Source organism: Indicator indicator, chromosome 10, assembly GCF_027791375.1.
Source record: "Indicator indicator isolate 239-I01 chromosome 10, UM_Iind_1.1, whole genome shotgun sequence".
NCBI lineage: Eukaryota > Metazoa > Chordata > Aves > Piciformes > Indicatoridae > Indicator > Indicator indicator.
The window spans coordinates 34,809,958-34,831,233 of NC_072019.1; the positions used below are offsets into that span (position 1 = coordinate 34,809,958).

The window sequence follows — 21,276 nt, forward strand, 5'->3', positions numbered from 1 at the left end:
CAGTTTTCTTCTCAGTTCCAGGAGCTAAAACCTAGGCATTAACTCTGCCCTCAGCAGTAGAGACAGTGCAAGAACGGCTGAATTGTAGTTGCATTATAATCAGGAGAAACCTTCTTCAGCTGTGACCTTCAATGTTAACAACCACTGCAACATAAAAGTATATCCCCCGCCACCCCCTCCATCCTTAAGCTATACCCTTTAGCACAGAACACTGCCTGCATGCTTCTGTTTAAAAAGGTTTAATTTTTCACCCTGGTACAAAAATACAGTACAATGTGATGGCAAGGCATTCACCAAGAAACATTTGAAGAATCGAGGGAAACCCCCCCTGTAAAGCTTTGCCATAACCCACCCTCACCTGGACAGCAATCAAAAGGTGAGAAAGTTACACTGCTGCCCAGAGGCAAAGAAAGATGAACCACACAGGTTTACACACACACATATACCAAAAAAATATGTTTGCAGAGCTAATAGTTTCACATGCTGCTTGGACATTCATGACATTTAGTCTGCTTGGCTTAGTGGTAGAATTCGTGGTCTGGGATGTCTAGAAAACACCTGGCCTAGAAACATGATCTGTTCATTGGAATTCCCAGTAAAAACAATGGGATCACATAATACCAGTGGGGAAGGAGGGATCTGACCCTGATTAAGTGTCAAAACATCAGCTGCTTTGTAGTTATTCCAATCACACTGCCCTCAAATGAAGGTTCTGTCCTCCACACCTCCCTTTTAACACCAAGTATTAGTGTCTGCTCAAACACAGGAAGTGATGTGTTTGCACATCACCTACTTGCAAATAACCAGTAAGAGTACAAACTGCCAGGCAGAGGAGATAACACTGCAATCAATGATGTGTGTTAACCTAACGTTGTGGATGGGAGAATGATGTCCCTCCAATGCACCTACATTCTTGGTCTGTTTAATCATTTCCTTTGAGGGTTTTGAAATGACAGAAAAGCATCATTCAGTGTATTCATTATAGTTCATCTCCCAGGTGTTTTTGTTTGAAAGCATCACCTGTTAGCTTCTCCTGGGCCTCCTTCATCCCTTGGACAACTGAAAGGAGAGATACCAACTGTTAATCTCAACGTGAAAACATCAAGATGGACTCGTATTGAAAGTGTTCTAAACCAACAAGGCTTCAGAACGTAAATCTACAAATTAGCCTGTGGGACAAAACCCAAGCAGTTCTACAGTCTTTTCCCAACTCTCTGTAGCTGGGAATGGCACCACATTCTGTGCCACAGCTGGAGACAACTAGGTTCTACAGACATTACAGTAGGTAGGGAGGTGAATCATGATAATGATTATGAATCATGAGGTGAATCAAGAAGAATCTGGAGATGCTGGAACGTGTCCAGAGAAGGGCCACAAGGATGAGCAGAGGACTGGAGTTCCTCTCCTATGAGGACAAACTGAGAGAGTTGGGGCTGTTCAGTCTGGAGAAGAGAAGGCTCTGAGGAGACCTTCTTGTGGCCTTCCAGTATCTGAAGGTGGCACAAGAAAGCCGGGGAGGGACTTTTTAGGGTGTCAGGTTATGATAGGACTGGGGGGAATGGAGCAAAACTAGAAATGGGTAGATTCAGAGTGGATATTAGGAAGAAATTCTTCCCCATGAGGGTGGTGAGACACTGGCACAGGTTGCCCAGGGAGATGGTGGAAGCCTCATCCCTGGAGGTTTTTAAGGCCAGTCTGGATGTGGCTGTAAGCAACCTGCTGTAGTGTGAGGTGTCCCTGGCCATGGCAGGGGGGGTTGGAACTGGATGATCCTTGAGGTCCCTTCCAACCCTAACAGTTCTATGATTCTGTGATGATTCTGAATGCTTCTAAAAGCACTTCAAACTACTTAGCACCTACCTTGATCAGCGTTAGTATAGAAGTACTTGTAGCTGGGGTTTCCTTTCTCATTTATGATTTCTGGGTGGACTTTTCCACTGGGGTCTATGAAACAAGAAATCAAACAGGAAGTTTAGGTAAGACAATAGCAACACAATCCTGTGAGTGGATACAACAGCTGTGGATGGCCTACCCATGAAGAGGATTCTGGGAATGTAACCTCCATCAGGACTAAAGGCTTCATCCTTTGGCTCTTCATCATCCTACCAAAGCAAGACAGAAGAGAGGGAACACATGAGGAATGTATCTAACAACGAAGCACATAATTCCTTTTAAAGCAACAAGCTGTTGCCTTCAGATTCTATTTACCCCAGAGCCTAGGTAAGTGCAGTATCCTCCACTCTCAGTTTTATAACTAAACAAGTATCATGTGTGAAAATAATCTTTTTTTTTTTTTCTGTGTAGGAACATTTGATATGTCATGAGAATGTAAACTCCTTCACTGCAGCACCAGAATGGCAGAAGGCACAAACTGTTAGAGACCATGATAGAGCCAGGTTTGTAAACACAACTGAAATAACCAGACTGAAGACAACTCTTTTAAAAACAATCAGCTCAATTCATCAACCCTGAATACCTGCCCAGGGGTGCAGCATTTAGGATGTACACAAAGGCAACCAAATGGTTAATTTCTAGGCAGTAGCATTGATACAAACCAGAGGGCAGCATACCTCAAGGTTGACCATAACAAAATTATGGGCAAGTTCAGAGATCTCCTTGGATTCAGCAAACTTCGGCTTTAAGGCTAATTGAGGAGGAGGGAAAAGAAAAAAAATGAAGAGGTGTGTGATAATGACAGTGGAAAAGATTTCAGATCTGCAGGCAAGCCAGCATTCAAAATCTGAACTTCATTGCTCCCTCTGGAGTGCTGGTACTCTTCCATAAGCAGTAAGCAAATGGAAGAGAGGTATCCACCTGCTCAAGCCAGGCTCAGAACAGCAGAGAACTGAGGCTTGCTGGGCAACCATATGATGAAGCCTGGCCAACAGACAGATTTGAACCAATGGAACAGAAACAAAAAGCTTGCCCTAAACCACTGCTCTCACTCAATTAGCTCATCCTTTAAGCTTAGCCATTATGCCCAGATACTGAAAGAGCATGGCAATTTACCCTGAATCCTTGAAACCCATTCATTCTATTCCATTTTTCAGAGCCAAGTGCAGGAGAAACTGCAGCCACGACATGAGTGCACTATTACAGCTGATTATTTTGCTGCATTTAGGCATGGTTGGCTTTGGACAGTGCTAAGAGGTAGGGGAGATAGTGTGATATTACACCACCCTAAGTGAAACACAAGTACCTCTAGCTACATTTTGAATGAGAGTTCAGGTTTCCCATGGTTACATGATATGCATACAGAAGCTCCTTAGGAATTTAAACAAGCTCTAGTATTTACCTTTGCAAGCTCCACACCAAGACTTGTGGATGATAACCATAAGAGGCAAACCACTAAAAAAAAAAAAAAAAAAAAAAAGAGAAAGAAAAAGAAAACTATCAAAGAAAGCTTACAGTTGAGCTTGTATTATAGGTACATTTTAAGATTTCTGCAAAGTTGCTAAACAGAACAGCAAATGAGAGGTGTAAAGAGATTCTGCTGTCATTTAAGGTTGTCTTGCAGAAAGTCTTCCCAATCTTCAAACATGTGTAATAATAATTCATTATAACTGCCAGCCAACAGCTCTTGTAAAGACTTCAGTATCTATCCCTGTTCTTCAAAAATCCCTTTAATCCCTCACCTCCTGAGGACATCAGGCTTACCAAAGTCAACTTCTCGAGGCTCCTTTACAATGTATCCTGCATTATGTGATCAGACAAAGAGGCACTAAAGATATCTCCTGTACTCCCTGTTGTTAGTGTTGGTGATTCAATTAATCCACCACTTCATTGCTCCAGACTATTATGCATCAATTTTACCTGACAATAGAGGTGATACAACTACAGGTGACTTCTTTTCCTGTTCAGCACATCCAGGTAGTACAACACTTACCTCCAAGCTTTCTGCATGAGGAAACTTTCATTGTTGCTACCACCCAGCAGCTGAACTGGTGAATCCTGACTAGGGCAGAAAGCTAAGTAACTCTAAGAACAAGGAACTGGGAATCTCATTCCTTTCTTCTTACCAATAAAACCCTTAAACTATGGACTAGTATCCAAGGGAAGTGGTAATAATGATACAGCTTCCAGAACAGTTAAGACCAGCCTAAAACTAGGTGAAGGGAAGGAAGTAATCTAGAGAAGATATATGACCTGGCTGCTTCTTTCAGGATATGCCAAGCAAAGCAAGCTGTGAGCTTTCTGCCACTGTTAACTCATTGGGCTGTTAGGAGGTAAAAATAAAGTGACATTTTCACATAGAAAAATCACAAGCACCTTTATACACAATCAGTGACTTAGTGAATTACTACCAGGACTGATGTATGAGTTTATCTTTAGCTGTAGAGAGCTACAAAATAAATCTTTGCAGTGTTCAGTTCTGGCCTTTGGAAGCAGGAACGGGTGGAGAGGAAACCATTACCATTTAGAGTAGCTCACATAGAAGTCTGCCCCTTAGAACCAATCAGTGGTACCATCTTCTTTACATAGGACTCTGCAGTAAGGGGCAAGAATACATAGTTCCCTAGCAAAGCTTGTGCTGTACCAGCATCCTTTTCCTGATGATGAAATCCACCTTCTTTTTTCCCCATTGTTTCACAGGATCACACAGGATCACAGGATATTAGGGGTTTAAAGGGACCTCTGGAGATCATCAAGTCCAATCCCCCCTGCCAGAGCAGGACCAGAGAATCTAGCACAGGTCACACAGGAATGCATCCAGATGGGTCTGGAAGTCTCCAGAGGAGACTCCACAACCTCTCTGGGCAGCCTGTTCCAGTGCTCTGGGACCATCACAGTGAAAAAGCTCCTCCTCATGTTGAGGTGGAACCTCCTGTGCTGTAGTTTATATCCACTGCTCCTCATCCTATCACAGGGTGCAAATGAGCAGAGCCTGTCCCCTCCCTCTTGACCCCCAGCCCTCAGATATTTAGAAACATTTATTAAATCCCCTCTCAGTCTTCTCTTCTCCAGACTAAACAGCCCCAGGGCTCTCAGCCTCTCCTCATTGGGCAGTGCTCCAGTCCCCTCTTTCTTGAGTAAAGGATGACTTAAGCCTGGAAAACACACATTGTTCTTATCATCAAAGATCAATGCTTCACCTTAGAAGAGTGAAATCATCTGGGAATCAGTACTGCAACACACCTTTTGTTTCTAAAGTTAAGAGAAATTTTCAAAGCAGATTTGAAACAGACATGCTTGCAGTCTTGGAATACCAACTCTCAGTGAGAGCTCACAGAGGTTTTCAAGATACTGAACCTATTTTCACAGCTTTATTCTCTTTGACAGGGAAAATAACCTTACACCAAACATTTTTGCAGTGGCTCCTCAGCCCTGCAATGTGTACAACCACCTAGCAGCTGATACCCACACAGCCACTCTCACTGCAGGAAGCCTTCCTGCCCCACAGGAGCTCTGCCTCCCAGGCGGCACTACTCATGACATTAAACCCAACACACAGAGGTTATTGAAACAGGGGATTAAGTATGCACCAGGAAGTGAAAAACTTCTATTAGTTGTACATGTGGTATAGCAAAGACTGAACTTAGCTGAAACTAAGTGCAGAATGAAGTCACCCACCACAGCTGGTGCAAACTCATCAGTTTCACCCAGCAGAGACACTGACATTTTAGCCCAGTCTTCCTATGAGAGTACCCATTCTTAAACAAGTGTTTTCAAAGGCATTTAATGATGACCTTGCACAGAAAAGACATAGCCTCCATTTAAGGCACACATTTTATTGTTAAACCTGAAACAGAGGTTTGAGTTTGCCAAGCCAGCACCCTTCTGTTTGTGCAGAGCTTGCAAATCTCTCTCTTGTGTTCAGCAGGGTTTTATGAAACAGTCACACCCTAAAAATACAGCCTGGTGCAGTTCTGGACCTGAAGTTTCTTCTGCAGCTTGACATCATCTGGAGACAATCTTGAACAGCAATCTTCTTATTCAAGACATACACACGTCGACATGGAAGGGAAAGGTTTTCCTTTTGGGTTTTCATGCTCAGACACTATTTGCTTACTGGCGTTTATGTCTCCATAGGAGACTTCACTTGCTTGGAGATGCAACAGTAGCTCTTCCTTTCAAAGGATGCAAGTGGCAAGGTGGAGGAACAGCATCCCAGTAGATCCTCTTAGCAATATAGCTTGTTCAGCTGCTGCAAGGACACGGCATCCATCCTCCCAGAGCCGCTGCTGCCAAATGATCCAATATGTAATACGCTCGACCAGAGCTCTATCAGGTCTGTGGCTGGAGAGCATAATCCTCCTCTTGCAAGTCCTTTGAGACCAAATCGTGGCCCAGTGCCCTGTGTAGCAGAGGTGACAGGGTTCACTGGATGCTGCGGCTCAGGTACTGCAGGAACATGCTGGCCAGCTGGGGCAAGTTTTCATCACTGGGCTGCATCTTGGTGTAGCTGATAAACTGCCTCCGCAGACGGCTCAGCTCGGCCATGCTCACGGGCCGGTTCAGCACCAGCCCTTCGGCGACGCCGGGGACGCGGACCAGCTCCCCGGGCTGCACCCCGCTCCTCTGGGCGGCCATGACGGCGGCCAGCACCTCCTGGGTGACGCGGTCGAGCTGATGGAGGAAGCCGCACGACTGCAGGGGCTGGGTGCGGGTGGCGCGGTGCGGCGGCGGCGGGGCGGTCTCGAAGAGGGCGGCGCGGATGTCGGCCAGCGGAAGCGGCTCCTCGCCGTGCACCGTGAAGAGCGGCCGGTCCCAGCGGTTGCCCGGGTCGGGAGGCTCGAAGGGCGGCTCGTCGGGGCGGCCCGTGCCCCCGGCGCAGTGCAGGAGGCAGCGTGCCGTGCCCGCCTGCCGCGCCGTGCAGTACAGCTCGTAGCGGATGCTCCGCAGCTCGTTACCCGCGTCCACGATCACCACGTCCCGCCGGCTCAGCAGCCGCTCCACCTCGGCCCGCAGCGCCGCCCGGCCGCCCTCCGCCTCGGCCACGACGTGCGCCTGCCTCTCGGGCCCGCCCAGAGCCTCCCGCAGCTCCGCGGCCCGCCGGCTCTTCCCGCTGCCCGGCCTCCCGCACAGCACCACCAGCGGCATGCTCCTCCCGCCGCCGTTCCGACCCGGACGGACACGGCGACTGCTTCCGCTCGGGGCGCGCCGCACCTCGCTCTCCGTCGCCCGGGCAACCGCGGCCAGCGCCTCCGCTGCTTCCCGGGCTCGGGCAGTGCGGGCTCGGCAGCCCGGCGCAAGGGCCTATCCCAAGGGCACTCGCCTCCTCGCAGCGCGCGTCTGGCCCAGGGCCACCGTCCCGCCAGGCCTCCCGCTGAAAAGCGCTTTCGTACCGCGGCTATCCCTGAGAACCAGGCGCACACTAATTGTACGGGAGCTGGATCCCCACCTTTACCCACAGGGAACGTTAAAATAAGGCGTCTCCAGCACATCCAGACTGTGCTTCTTATCTGAAACTGAAGCCCCAGCACTTCTAGACCACTTGGCTCTGATGTATCTCACTTGATGCATAGCAGATCATTTCATACAATTGTTCATCTATGGGCCTAAGGTCAGACTTAGAACAAAAAATCTGGGGTTTAGGTTTATCTTCGTGGTTGCTGGTTTCTTCCAGTCCTTCCATTCAGTAGCACTCAAATGCTGCTGAACTCAAATGGTGAGCAAGTCTGTCCAGCAATGAATGGAGAGAGCACCAACATGCATTCCAGCCATCCCTCGTGGGGTGTTTCAGAGCAGAAATGCTCATCCTGCCTACACACAAGAGCTTGCCACCCCTCCTTCCTCTGTCTCATTTTAAAGCTTTCTCTGCTTCACTGCAACATAATACTGCAATTATTCCTCCAAATACTGAAATAATCTATGTTTTTACACAATTGTATCAAATAAACATTAGAATATCCCATGATAAAAACTTGCAAGGCCTCTGGACCATGCCATCTGGGTTGATTTGGTATCTACACTAGAGTGCAGAACTTGCCAGACAGCTCAGTCTGAGAGCAGAATTCAATGAAACAGCAAGCCTGGAAGGCAGAAGGAATTTCTGCCCACGTCAGCGCTGTCAGATCTAGGTTATACTTTTAAGTAAGTACAAGTAGAACTTACAAGCATACAATTTTCCTTCTCAAGCATACAATACAAGCAGACAATCTTCCTTTTCAACAAGAAACAGAAGGAATCCCGAGGAAAGAAATGTGTCAGAATGTCATTTTTAACCTTCTCACAGAGTCCTTACTAGCATTTAAGCTTAGCCCCAGAAAGTTTCTGCTTAAACCACTGATCCCCTTAAACATGCGTTTGGGGGTCTGAGAACCATGATCTGTCTTTACTCAATTATTTTCTCTTCAAAGTCATGCTGGGAATTCCATCATTTAATCAGACCAGCGATTAAACTTAGGTATTCTCAGCAAAGTTATGAAATTCCACATTTTCTCCCTAATGAGCTCTATGGATCTAGGCAGTCTCCTAAGCCACCTTCATGCTTGTCAAGGACTCCTCTTTTCTGTGAATAAATTTAGGAGTGAGACAGAACCTTTGTGAATGTCTTTAAAGACATTTTTCTGTATTTAGTTAACTTACCTGGCTGCTGCCTCTTTCTTCCCATCTTCCAGTGTTCTCCAGTGAATATGATCGCCAAAACCTGCCAGAGAGAAGGGTTTATAAATGCTGCATAATTTAACATGGCAACTAACAGAGGGAACCAGTCCGACCCTTAGGAATATTTTCAGCTCATTTTATATTTTTTTTTTCCCAAAGCCAACTATAATCCCAGTCCTGGCAAGACTTCTGCAAAAAAACAACCCACATAGCCTTATGAGGAAAATCCCACTGAAATCAATTAACAGAAACATGCCACACTCATGAATATTTATTTTTTATATAAGCAAATGTCATTTAAATCCCCCAAACAGAGATTAAAACTGAAGGGCTTTCTGATTATTCCTCAGCTTTTTCAAGCCATGAACATTTAACTGAGTAGTGACAAATTAAACATGTCAGCATTTGTCTTCCTAAATTGCTCTGAATTTGAAACTTAAAAATTCCTAGGCCCACATAAAATCACTAATGGCTCTTAAATTATCATGCTAAGCATTACTGCTGATGAGAATACTGTCAAAGAGCAAACAAGAACTCCATGACCAAACAATGCAGGAAATTTCCCTTATCAAAACCACAGAGAAGCCCAGATGAAAGAGATCCAGGAACTGTTCATAGGGGCACTCCCCTGGAAGACCTCCAAGGCCTAATGGCTCCAGTAATGCACACCTGTACTGGATGACTAATTGTCAGCCTCTGCTTGCCACTTCCCATCCCCTGAGGGTCTGGATTAGTCAACAACCCCCCCCTCCTCCCCTAGGGTGCTGAGCAGGGCAGATTTGGAGAGCTATACAGTGGTCGGGAGCTACAGACTGCCCAGTGCTGGCACAAGAGAGAGTGGATGTTGTCTCCCATAGACAAATATGGCAAAGAAGCTGGAGAAAGCCAAAAATAAAGTGAGCAAAATCTCATGGCATCCGAGTTCAGCATGCGGGAGCTGTGAACAGCTGGCACAGTATCTTCATTACCCTCTCTTCTCTCCTGATATGAACAACTATGCACATATATGATGCAACATATCAAATATTTAGTTGTGCTATGTGGGGTAATGGCCTAGCTTACCATGGGACAGGACTTCAGGTTAATTGAATGCACTTCAGGGGTGAGGTGGTTTAGAACCAAGAGCCCTCTATGTTAAATGCAGGCCCATGAAGCTCACCTGCCATATGGCTGCAGGAAGGAGTCTTATGAAGAAAAGACAGCCCTGTTTTGGCTAAAACTACTGAAGCAAAGCTGAAACAACAAAACCACTCAGCTTTGAAACCGATTTTGAAGGTAGTGATTGGGTGAAGACCTTTGCCTAGTTAATTTAAAGCAATTTTAATGATGAAGTTGACACCCCTCAGTGCAATAATGAGACAGGTGGAGCAGATGCTAAGCACACATGACTATGTCTCTCGACCCTCCACCCAAATCAGGCTAAACCTCAACTAGAAGGCAGAGACAGACAGGTCAGGATGTAAAAAAACACAACAGGAACATATCTCTGCAGCAGCATTGGAGGGGGAAGACTGGATTTAGCAGAGACAAGGACAGTGGATATGCTGTGATCCTCTTCATCCATCCAAGCAGGGATACCTTCTTAGTAAGAACTACAGCTTCAACGTATGGCTTCACTTCTCCTGCATTTCCACTATATATCAGCACTATTGCAAAGATTTCTGTGTCTGGCTTTGTTTGTTATCTAGGGTTTATGAACTCGATCCCCTGCAACCAGCACATTTCTCATTGGCAATTCCCAATCTGTTGTGTCCGTCTCTTTAATAAATCAAACTTTTTCATTATTTTAACTTTCTGAACCTTTGTCAGTGCAAGTCTTTATTGGGGCAGTGGGGGAAAAATGAGACAAATGTTAATTTTGTCAAACAGCTACAGTAAGAGCCCTGGATTCTGGGACTGGCAGGTGCTGGGGTCTTATCCCTACCACAGCAGTTATGGGTAAGGTGAGGACGTCTGGTCCGTGTTCTGTCACACACATACCAACACACGCATACAAAGCAACGTTTGTAGCAGAGCAAAAAGCAGATCAGTTAACACACAATGCCCAGACCCCAGTCACTTCAAGCTCCTGCTTTTGTAACACATTCAAAATTACATCAGTTTCAGAAAAACACACAAAAGAAATCACCACATGAACCTGGTCTTTAGAGAGCAAATGGAATGGGTGGTATGTGTCTGCCCCAGTGAATTGGTGGTTTGGGGACTTTCACAGGATGTTAGGGGTTGGAAGAGACCTCTGGAGATCATCGAGTCCAACCTCCCTGCCAGAGCAGAACCATAAAATCTAGCAGAGTTTGCACAGGAATGCATCCAGATGGGTCTTGAAAGTCTCCAGAGAAGGAGACTCCACAACCTCTCTGGGCAGCCTGTTCCGGTGCTCTGGGACCCTCACAGTGAAGAAGTTCCTCCTCATGTTGAGGTGGCACCTCCTGTGCTGTAGTTTATAGCCATGTGCTGTAGTTTATATCCATAAGCAGAAGTCATGTTTACTCAGAATATTGACAGAGCAGCTATTTCATTCAAACGCCAACATTTACAACAGGGGAAACCTCAGACTGTTCTAGCTAGGAAACACTTTTTAATTCTTTTTTTTTTTTTTTTAAACTAAACCTCCCTTCGTGGTGAGTTTCAGTACGTTTTTAAAAAGCACTACACAACACATAGTAGAGTGTTTCTTTTTGAATGAAAGTCACCTGAGGAATTAACTGTAAAACAATTGGGAACGCCTGGCAATGCACACCACAAAGCCTTGCGGTCATTGATCACACTGCGTTAGAGGAGATCGATTCCTCAGACGGGCTGAAGCCACCACCCGGGGCGAAGCTCGGGGCCGTGGCGCAACCTGACTGAACCGCGCTATCGGACATGGCAATCACACAGGGAGGCTTCGGCGTGCCAGAGGAGAGGTGAGGAGCGGTCGGGAAGGAAAAGGGAAGCCGAGGGCGGGAAGCAAGAGCCATTCACCGTCTGCCAGGAGCCTGCAGACAGGGGCCGGCAGAGGCTGAGCGGAGCTGACGGGCAGCACCAGGCAGGGTGGAGGCACTGAGGGGCTGCTGCCCCCCCTGCCTTTGCCAGGGGAAAGCGGAGCCCCTCGAAGGGCTAAACCTGAGTTTAGCCAGAACACAACCACGATGCCAAAGATCGGTTAAAGACCCCCTTCATCTTGAACGTCCAAAGGCAGCGGTGTCCCTCTAAACGGCGGCGGCAGTGCCAGGCCAGCCCGGCCTCCCCCCGCCCCCACGGCCCCCTGCTCGCCGCGGGCTGTGGGAACCAGCCCGGCCCCGGAACACCCATTCGCGACAATGACAAAAGCTGAGAGAAAAGCCCGAAGAAAACGTTTGCCTGACCCTTTCCGAGCCCTTCCGCGGCGGAGGCTGCGGAGGCCGCCAGCACCAGGCACAGGCAGAAGATGGACGCTGCCGCGGGCTGAGCCTTCATGGTGTCGGCGCGGGCAGCAGCGGCACCTTGGGTGCAGCCACTAAACCTCCAAAACGGGACCGGATCAGCTTAGGTGATTTTTTTTTTTTTTTTAAACCTTTTTTTAGAGCCCAGGAAGTGATGTGAGGCGGGTGTGGGCGGTGCGCCGCCCCCACCTCTGTGCTCGGAAGTGCTGCGGAAGGGAAGAGGTGGCGGGGAGTTGCTGTAGGGGTTTCTCTCCCCGGCCTTTCAGCTGTGTCCACTTCGGTCACGGTACTTCGGTTCCGCACAGGTAGCAGAGGCTTCCCTGGGTAGGAATAGCTCAGTCACACCGGCTTTCGAAACTCCTGCTTACTGTCATGAATAAAATCAAGGGTTACCCTGGCAGGCGCAGGCGACGAAGGATGACTTTTCTCCGGGTTTACTTCTTCCCAAATAAACCCTTTTATCCCGATTTTTGACCACCTTGTTGGGAAAGTAAAACTGACCGCAAGCACCCGTATATGAAGGAAAGTTCGCCAAGGGGGACTGCGCACCGAACGGTGCGTGGTGACATTTGGAGCCGCTGCGTCCCCAGTCTGGGCTACCCGGCATCGGTGTCCCCCCTAGGGCGTCAGTGCCCGCCTCGGGGCACGGGTCCGTGACGGCCTTCCTGGACTACAACTCCCAGGAGGCTTTACGGCTCGTGCGCACGCGCACCGTGGCACCGCCCCTTGCCCCGTGGAGTGTGGCTCCGCCAATCCGCGGGCGCGCTGGCACCGTCACGTGGCGCGAAGCTTCCTTTCTCTGTGCGCCTCTCTTTCCTTCTTTGGCCGCCATCTTGTTCTCACCGCGTGTTGGGCTGCGGAGGATCCACCGCGCTTAGGTGAGACTTTCCCCGCGCTCCTCGGCACCGGCCCGCCAGCATGGCTTCCTCTCCTTTCTCTGCCGTCTCCGTGCGCGGGGCGGGCGGGGCGCCGCAGTTCGGTTCCGTCCGTGCCGTGCCGTGCTATGCTGTGCTGGGGCCGTGGGCGCCGGCCGCTCTGCAAAGAGAGGACGGGGGAGCGAGGCCTGGCGCCGAGCACGGCGGGGTCTGCCCTTAGCACGGGTGGCCCGCGAATCTCCCCTCGTGCCGCGGCGCCTCAGCCAGGCGGCGTTGCCTTGTCTCCCGAGGGACGGGACCTTAATCCTCTCCCGCTGCCCATTTTTTGGGGGTGGCCAGCGCACTACTCTGCTGCCCTGAGTTCCTTCTACTTTCTCGGCGGAGTCGCTGGCAGTACGGCCTTCCTGGCTCCAGCTCACCTGCGGGAGCCCAGTCCTCCCCTCCCGGGCACATCGCAAATGCAGAGGGGTTTTTTCCTTCATTCAGGGGATCACTGATGACTGCCTGCCTTGTCCTGGAAACCTTGAGGCATTTTCCCACCCATTTCGGATTTTCAGGTTTTCCAGCCTTTGAAGGGCCCACATGACCCATTAGAGAAACTGCTTGGTTAACTTCCCAGTCATTGAATTGCATGGATACCTTGCCAGAGGTTCATGTAGGAAGTCTGTCAAGATGTGAGCTACATCGAATTTGGAGTTGGCTTATTAGCCAAAAGTATCAGAGATTAATTATTTGGGAATAGCATTCCAAACTAGTGTAGTTTTTCAGGCGAGTTCTCTTAAGGTGTTTTCCTAGAAGCGGCTGTGCTGTATGTGATTTGGGTGTGTTCTGAAGTCAGTAGATCAGTTAAATGGTTCCAGCAGTGAACTGGTGTATTTGGAATTCTCAGTTAGTACCTTTTGATTTGCCTCATCATGGCACAGACACTTCAGCTAGCCCACACTGTGTTATTTAGGTGGTATGGCTTCAAAGGTTTTTGTTCGTCTGTTTGCTTGCACTGTTTGGGCAGATTTTCTGTAAGGTTGAGCCCTCTGCAGTTTCAGGACTACTTTCAAAACAGACCATTTTTTTCCTTCATGTTTTGATGGTTAATTTATGGCTGTGTCTTGTTCTTACTCCTTAGACGCAGCACCATGAACCAAGAAAAACTGGCCAAGCTTCAGGCACAGGTCCGAATAGGAGGAAAGGTAAGAAAGCCATCAGAGACTGTTTCTTGTCAGTTCAAAGGACAAATTTGTTTTTCAAAACAACCTTTAGTTCACAAGAGGCAGGGGAGAAGTAGCCTTTGAAGACCAAAAAGTAGAGTTTTTCAGTGGTGTGAACTCTGGTACTAGCATCTGAACAGTGCACAACTGCTGGATGAGTGGTTTCCAGCATGTGTAAGCTTCCTTTTTAATTCAGTGACTTGTTGTGACCTGTGAAAGCTCAAGGTAAGCTTTACCTGTTGGTTGTTCCAGTTCTGCCTTTCTCTTTTTCCTTTGTGCCAGCTCCAGGGGTTATCTGACTCTTGAGCTATTTCTTTGAGCCAGCAGGTAGTTCATATGACAGAAAAGCCTGTAGTTGTTCAGTGGAGGTGTTCCATCACCTGACTAGGCAGGGTCATACAAAAAACTTGCAGAGTAGCAATTCCAAAATTGCTCTCTGTGCAAGAGTTTCAAGATGTTTCATTACTTGGTTGTGAAAGCCTGACCTTTTCAAGTTACTGTATTTGGCCTTCATCTTGGAGGTGGTTCTTATATATTGTCTAATATTTTCTATTTTTATAATCTTATTTTGTGGAAAGTGAAAATGTCTTTTGGGTCTTCTGAGAAAAATCTTAAAATTGAGACTGACAGCTAAGGCTGTAGGTGAAGGGAAGTAAGTTAAGAAGCATTTTTGACTACAGAGCTTTTTCATATCTTAAAGACAGGTTGATCAGAGTGCAATGTGACTTTCAATAAGTCAAGTGATGGGATATATTGAGGACATCTGACTGTTGTCTTGGTTCTTTTCCAGGGAACAGCTCGCAGAAAGAAGAAGGTGGTGCACAGAACAGCTACAGCTGACGATAAAAAACTTCAGAGTTCTCTCAAAAAACTGGCAGTAAATAACATTGCTGGCATTGAAGAGGTATGGTGATGAAACAACTTCTTCCTCTTTGAAATTGAACTCACTACATTGTTGGGGTTTTTTTTAACAGCTTTCTCTTTTCTGCACACACTTACATGATTGGTTACTGATAGGTGAAATTATTTGGTTGAATGTTGTCTCATTCTCATTAGTGGATAGATACCTAGAGAAAGAAGGGAGAAGGCTCTCCTGGCCAGAGAGTGACAATAGAAGCCAGTAAGCTCCTTGTCGTGTCTGTGGCTTGTGTTTGTTGCAGAACAAAACTTCTCTTGCTTCATGAACTTGGACTACTTGCTTTAGAGCCAAGAGCACTACACACGTGTACTATGCAGACACATGGAAAGGAAGGGGTTTGTGGTGCAGAATGTAAAGAAAGGCATAAAAATACGTGGAGTAGGAACTTTGAAGTCTGTATTATTAAAATTAGGTCCCTTTACTGCATAAAAATGACCAGGATTGTTTGTGATAATGGCAGGAAGTGACATTTCTTGGAACACAGCCAAGACTCTACAGACCCCACTTCTATAGGAATATAGAGGATTCAGGTTCTCCTACAGTATGTCTGCTCAGCACCTATCAAATAACGAACTCACATTTTCCATACCATTGCGGAGGGTGTCACTCCTGTGTGAAGGGGGAGATGTTCCTTCATCATGGACTCAATATTACTGTAGTGCTTGGTTAGAGAAACACAATATTTAATCTGTGATTAATTTAAGCAGGATTGCAAGGTGCTTCCTGAGGTCATTTAGTATCTCCTTCTCTTCAAAGGCAGATGCAGTGTAGAAGTGCAATTTGTCTGTAAGCTTTCATCCCTCTGCTGTACATGCTCATCCATACAAACCCAAAGAGACACAATTTTTCTTCTGCCTTGGATTTGTCTTTCTTCCCCCTGCAGAACATAAGCTCTTTATTCAGACACAGTTAGTTATTAAGGATTTTAAATGTCTTCGTATGAAAGAGGGTAGTGGAACATGCTTCTACCTTGATAGCTGGGCTCATAGTTGCAGAATGTTGTGTTCAGGTGGACACAAGTTGACCTTGGTCAGCTTTGTGTAGAGGGAGTTTGGGAAGACAGGTAATGTTGAGTCAAACATGAGTAGCTCTTCTTTGGCATTGGAGAGGATGACAGTGCTTGAAGCCTTCACCATTTCCCCAGGGGTAAGGGACAGGACATCTTCAGTTCTGCAGGAAAGCAGAACACCTGGCTTTCCTATTGAAACTGCTGCTGTGTGAAGATTGGCAACTCACATGGTGTCATATTTTAATCTTTAGTTTCCAAGTTGATACTTTCTCCCTGTAAAACCAATATTTACAAGTTTTAGTGACAGAAGTTTACTACTGTTGTTTGGTTCCTCTCTTCCTTTTTATCAAACAAAATTATTTTCCACTGAGCCATAGTTCAGCCATGCCCAGAAGAAAAAGCTATTTGAACTTTCGGTTCTGTCTCTCTCTCAGTTAAAAAAACATAAACCAAATCAGATATGCCAGTATAAACAATGACAGCAGGAGCAAGGCAAGCCACTATACTGGCTGTAAAATTTAATTTTTGGTGGCTCAGGAGATGAGGGAGGAGTAGGGCGTCACTGCATGATGCTCTGAGTCTTAAAAGAGTCACGTTGGAATTGCTGGGCAATGGGTGAATAAACCTCCAGTTGTGTGTCTGTCAGGAGGCATCCTTGCCTTGGGCAGCTTCAGCAGCTACACCAGACTGTGAATCTTGTGCCTTTGCCAGTTCCGCTGCAGAAATGTTTCCCTGATAGGTGGCACAGATAGCTGCAAGTGGTGATGTCTTTAACTTACTTGGCACCGCTCTTCTGTTAGAGCTTCAAGTTTGTGAAGTTACCCCACAGCTGAAGGCTTTGGGGTTTGTTCTTTTTTCCCTACATGTTCCTGATAGTAACTTGTTTCTAGCTTACAGTCTAGTAACTTCTGCATGGGTTTGCCTTTGTTAACAGCCATGAGCTGTGTGGTAAGGTTTATTACTTGCTATTGGGAGAAGTGTATTTCACATAGTGTGTATGAACCCATATTTCACCTTTACTTTGTACTGCCAATTCAGGTGGTGTCACTTTCAGGTACATTTCTCATGGTTGTATTTTTCTCCTGGAGGAGTGCTGCCTTGGTAAATTTCTAGGTGTAGAATGTACTTAGTAGTTTATCATGCTTGTTAAGAAGGTGCTGCAGTGCTTTGGTAAATGTTCTTGGTGTGTTTAACCAGGTGAACATGATAAAAGATGATGGAACGGTCATTCACTTCAACAACCCCAAGGTTCAGGCTTCCCTCTCTGCTAACACTTTCGCAATCACTGGTCATGCAGAGGCTAAACCGATCACAGAAATGCTTCCAGGCATCTTAAGCCAGCTTGGTGCTGACAGCTTAACAAGTCTCAGGAAGTTAGCTGAACAATTCCCAAGACAAGGTAGGTCTCTTTGGAATCTTTCATTGTATTTTGAACATATGAAGTATTAAAACTTTTAACCCAGATTTCATGTTACCTAAAAGCACGTATGGTTTTGACCACTTTGTCACTGTTGTGGAAGTACAGTAAGAGTAACAAAGCTTTTTGTTTGTTTTTGTTCTTACTGATACAAGATTGCATAAAGAAAGGCCATGATTTAAGATAAAATTGGTGTCAGACATACTGATTCCAGGTGTGCAGCTGGACAAAACACTTAGGAAAGCAAGTCTTTTTCTTGTTGTGGGTTTTTTTTTGTTGGTTTTTTTTTTTAACCTGGAAGAACATCTTTTTGCCAGGGAACCAATTCTGTTTTCTTTGTTCATACCAAATGTGCTTTTGTTGTGAATGTAGAAGAAGAAACGTTATTTTTCTCTATTTCTCCTTGGAGTTAGAAACTAAGACTTCTAAAAATTACTCAAAAATCAAAGATGTGATTCAAAATACAGTATTTTTTAAAATCAGCTCTTAATGCCACTATTTCCTATTCATTTAAAAACCATGGGAGCATGGTGTATGTATGTGTGTGGTGTAGCTATTACTCTAGCTTTTAGAGTTAAGAAATGGACTCTGGTGATGGTTCCCCAGCCTGGAACTGGCCATTTAAACAACTGTAATGGATATGTTGCACTTAGGACAGATAGATGGTTTCTTTGGTACAATGTTGATACCAAGCGATGCTTACTGTGCTCTCTGTAGATAGTGCAGGCAGTCAGACCTGAAATACTTCTATTTATTTCTGATAGGTCTATTGTTAAATGGTTGCATTTTTTTAGATGCACTGTAGCATGTTCCATGCCTTACAGAAGGCTGCTTGATGCAGAACCCTTGAAACAGAAGTACTTTTTCTATAGTTGTGGCCCTGTTATAGTTGAATTCTGTGTGCTGGTCTGTGATTGGTACCACATCATCACTCTGTTGACGCACATGACTCCAGTTAGAAGGTGTAGTCACACTGGGTTTTTTTCTGTATCATTTAGTCTTCAGCTAGCTCTGCATTCATAGCCCTAAGCGTTTGAGAATGGCTGTGCTGATACTTTGGCATATGAACAGCTGTTTGCTGTTGATACCCAGTCCTTTGTGTGTTGTCACTGTTAGGGATCAGGGAAATGCTTGCTTCTTTCACCTGTACTTTTGTTTTGTTGTATGATTGTCCCTAATTCTTTATGATGAGCACTTGGCACCAAATTTCTTTTTTACAGTGCTGGATAGTAAGGCGCCAAAATCTGAAGATATTGATGAGGAAGATGACGATGTCCCAGGTAGGCACATAGACATTTGTATGTCCATTTAATGTCTGTGTACTTCAACTCATGCATTCAAATATTTAGCTCCTGGTGTCATTATATTCTTACTTGCTAAGTGAGGCTTTGGGCATCACTAAAACATGGCTTTGGATTGCCGTTTTAGAAAAAATATTTACCTTCTTCAATTTGTGTAACTCTGGCATGCAAATACCTTAAAATAATTGGGAGGGCTGTTGGAGCAAGTAATCTAAACATCCACATGGGCTGGGGTTTAGGGCTGCAAAATCTCATGATTGACATGGTCATCAGCTGGTCTTTAAATCAGAGCCTGGAGTGGGGATTTTTATTTCTGTCATAGAAGAAACAATGTCAGTGTCTTGAAAGTTTCTCAATAAATATTGTCAATTCTTAGTCAATGAATAGCTATCTAGCAATAACCATGTTCTGCTGTAACTATCACTGTGGTGTATCAGCTAAAACAGCAAACCAGTGGACCCAGAGGTTCAATTCCTCATGCCCTGCCACTGTTTTGTGTCTTTGTGACCTTGCATAAAAATTTAATTTTCTCAAATGTTCTTTGTTAGAGCACAACAGTTAAGGGGTGGCTAACTTCAGGCATTCTTCAAGAATGCTGATGGCTCAAGACTCAGCTGCAGCTAATAGAGCAGGTCCAAAAATCCAGTCTTAATCACTTCATGTTTGAACTTCCACTGATCTGAGTCTTCCTGCATTTCTAGTGCTTTATGTATGTTCAACCAAACCATACTTCCTAAAGCCCTTTGAAATCTGCCTGTGAATAATGGTGTACAAATGTATAGTTAAAGAAATACTTGCCTTTCCCTGAAATACACGTTTGCATTAAAGCTGCTGAGGGTGGTGTTCCTGGGCGTTACTGTATAATACATATCTTCATCTCTTTCAGATCTCGTAGAAAACTTTGATGAAGCATCAAAGAATGAAGCTAACTAAAACATTGATAGTTCTGGAAGCTGGCATGGACTAGATTTAAGAAATCAGCTATGTGGTTCCAAAGTTCTAAAGAAACAGTGAACATCATCTGTTAATAGTTCAGTAATATAAATATTTTGTATTTTTATGATGCTGTTTGTTCAGCATTTTCTGTCAGTTGATTTTGCATTTTGCACTTGCTCCCAGGATCTACTCTTTTCGTCAAAAAGAAACGTCAGTGCAGTTTGAGGGGTGTGTGCATGTGGGTGTGTGTATGTGTGTGGGTGTACATATAGTGGAGAACTAATTGGAGGACACTTATTTAACCTTTTCCCCTTCTCCTTTGGAAGTAGAAAGAACACCAATCTTCTGCATTGTTACTTTGATTGTCACCAAATAGTGCACAGAAGGTATTTGAGGTTAAAACTTTGTGCACGTTCTGTGACCTGAAGTTATAACCTGGGTTGAATTTGCTGTTCACAGTTGTGCTTGGGGATGTTTCTCGTACACACGATAATGGTTGTCAGCCTTGTGCTGATTCTAGCTCGCAGTGGAGGTGAGCTGCTTCACCAGCTCACTTGGTACAGTAACTTGGTAAAAAACAAAACTTGGTCTTGGAAAAGGGTGCTTTTTTAAACTGTTCTCTATTTTTATTTTTTTTCCTAGTCTCTCTAAACTTTTGAGGAAAGCTAATGTTTGATCTTTTCATGTAGGCCTAGCAGTATGTTCTCCTGTTGATTATGTAGAGTATTTCCCATCTCAAAAGGAAAACAAACACTTTGGTTCTCTACCATCATGTCACTTCCTGAACTTGGAGGTCTAGTTGGTAACGGTCCAGTGCATCACTTTTGCACAGTAACAGATTTTTGCTTGAATAACTTCAAGCTGTTCTCTTGGCATGACTGCATTTACTAGCAGCTGATGATCCCCTGTCGTTCTTGAGGCACTAGGAATTAAATGCACGGTGGGAGCAACATTGAAGGTGGGAGGAAAGAGTTGTTGACGTTCTGCCTTGCGTCCTGCTGGGCAGTTTAAGCAATGACTGGCTCTAAAGGGATTTTTTTTTTTTTTTTTGCCTGTAACTTACCTTTGCCTATAACCTACCTCTAGGTTTGGTGTCACCTATATAGTAGCTTCTTAAAACCCACAAATGCTCCTCGGGCATAAAGAGGGCATTGGGAGGTACTGTTAGTACAGTGCAGTATTTATGACCTTTCTTTAAAATGCTTAATGTGAACCCATTTTCTCAGAGGCTCTTTCAAGGTTCTTGATGTAATGTGCATTATGGTATAGTTAGACATCCTTGTAACCTGTGTCAAGGGCAGCTGTGGCTTAAGAAAGCCATTTTTCTCCCTCTACATCTGTCACTTCACTATGGCTTAATTAGAACATATCAGCTTTTTATGTAGGTTCCTATGCTAGAGAACTGTAAAAGTACAAGGCAAGCAGTACCTGAGTTCTGGTGACTTCATTATGGAACCACGAAAGCAGAGCTGTAGTGGTTCATCACCTGAACTCCTGCATTTATTTTATAGGCTTTGTTCAGTTTTCCTGTTCTATTTTCTATACTACATGGACCTTACTACCAAATAAAATACCAGTACAAAAGAGGAACCGCTGCCTCTGGTGTGTTGTCTCCTCCCTGCAGCACTAGCCAAGGACCAGCAGGTGGATGCAGCAGCTGTTT

At 45.4% G+C, this 21,276-nt stretch overlaps 3 protein-coding genes across 4 annotated transcripts; 1 reads left to right on the forward strand and 2 right to left on the reverse strand.

The window, feature by feature from the left end:
• Nucleotides 1–900: 900 nt before the first annotated feature.
• TXNDC12 (thioredoxin domain containing 12) lies at nucleotides 901–11,985 on the reverse strand. Its single transcript, XM_054384421.1, has 7 exons — nucleotides 11,895–11,985; nucleotides 8,530–8,590; nucleotides 3,296–3,348; nucleotides 2,571–2,644; nucleotides 2,033–2,102; nucleotides 1,861–1,944; nucleotides 901–1,059 (listed from the first exon to the last, which is right to left on the reverse strand). The coding sequence occupies exons 1-7, from the start codon at nucleotides 11,983–11,985 to the stop codon at nucleotides 980–982; spliced, it is 513 nt and encodes a 170-aa protein (XP_054240396.1). The 3' UTR covers nucleotides 901–979.
• Nucleotides 6,319–7,041, reverse strand: KTI12 (KTI12 chromatin associated homolog). The gene has a single exon (XM_054384420.1). It carries the CDS (start codon nucleotides 7,039–7,041, stop codon nucleotides 6,319–6,321), a length of 723 nt encoding a protein of 240 aa, XP_054240395.1.
• Nucleotides 11,986–12,783: 798 nt separating the features above from the next.
• Nucleotides 12,784–19,684, forward strand: BTF3L4 (basic transcription factor 3 like 4). Of its 2 annotated transcripts, XM_054384161.1 has the most exons (6): nucleotides 12,784–12,829; nucleotides 13,950–14,013; nucleotides 14,822–14,935; nucleotides 17,157–17,358; nucleotides 18,597–18,656; nucleotides 19,564–19,684. In XM_054384161.1, exons 2-6 carry the CDS (start codon nucleotides 13,960–13,962, stop codon nucleotides 19,608–19,610), a joined length of 477 nt encoding a protein of 158 aa, XP_054240136.1. In that variant the 5' UTR covers nucleotides 12,784–12,829; nucleotides 13,950–13,959; the 3' UTR covers nucleotides 19,611–19,684. The 2 variants fall into 2 exon arrangements, with proteins under 2 accessions (XP_054240136.1, XP_054240135.1); XM_054384160.1 differs by lacking the exon at nucleotides 17,157–17,358 and having other exon boundaries at nucleotides 12,796–12,829; nucleotides 19,564–19,602.
• Nucleotides 19,685–21,276: the final 1,592 nt, after the last annotated feature.

Bases quoted from the DNA above. Each gene is read 5' to 3' on its own strand.
- KTI12 (XM_054384420.1), bottom strand. From the start codon at position 7,041: ATGCCGCTGGTGGTGCTGTGCGGGAGGCCGGGCAGCGGGAAGAGCCGG.
- TXNDC12 (XM_054384421.1), bottom strand. From the start codon at position 11,985: ATGAAGGCTCAGCCCGCGGCAGCGTCCATCTTCTGCCTGTGCCTGGTG. The intron at 3,349-8,529 runs GTAAGTTAACTA...TTTTTTTTTTAG, and splicing joins AAGAAAGAGGCAGCAGCCAG to TGGTTTGCCTCTTATGGTTA. The intron at 2,103-2,570 runs GTATGCTGCCCT...TTGCTTTGGTAG, and splicing joins TTGTTATGGTCAACCTTGAG to GATGATGAAGAGCCAAAGGA.
- BTF3L4 (XM_054384161.1), top strand. From the start codon at position 13,960: ATGAACCAAGAAAAACTGGCCAAGCTTCAGGCACAGGTCCGAATAGGA. The intron at 14,936-17,156 runs GTATGGTGATGA...GTGTTTAACCAG, and splicing joins ACATTGCTGGCATTGAAGAG to GTGAACATGATAAAAGATGA. The intron at 18,657-19,563 runs GTAGGCACATAG...CATCTCTTTCAG, and splicing joins GGAAGATGACGATGTCCCAG to ATCTCGTAGAAAACTTTGAT.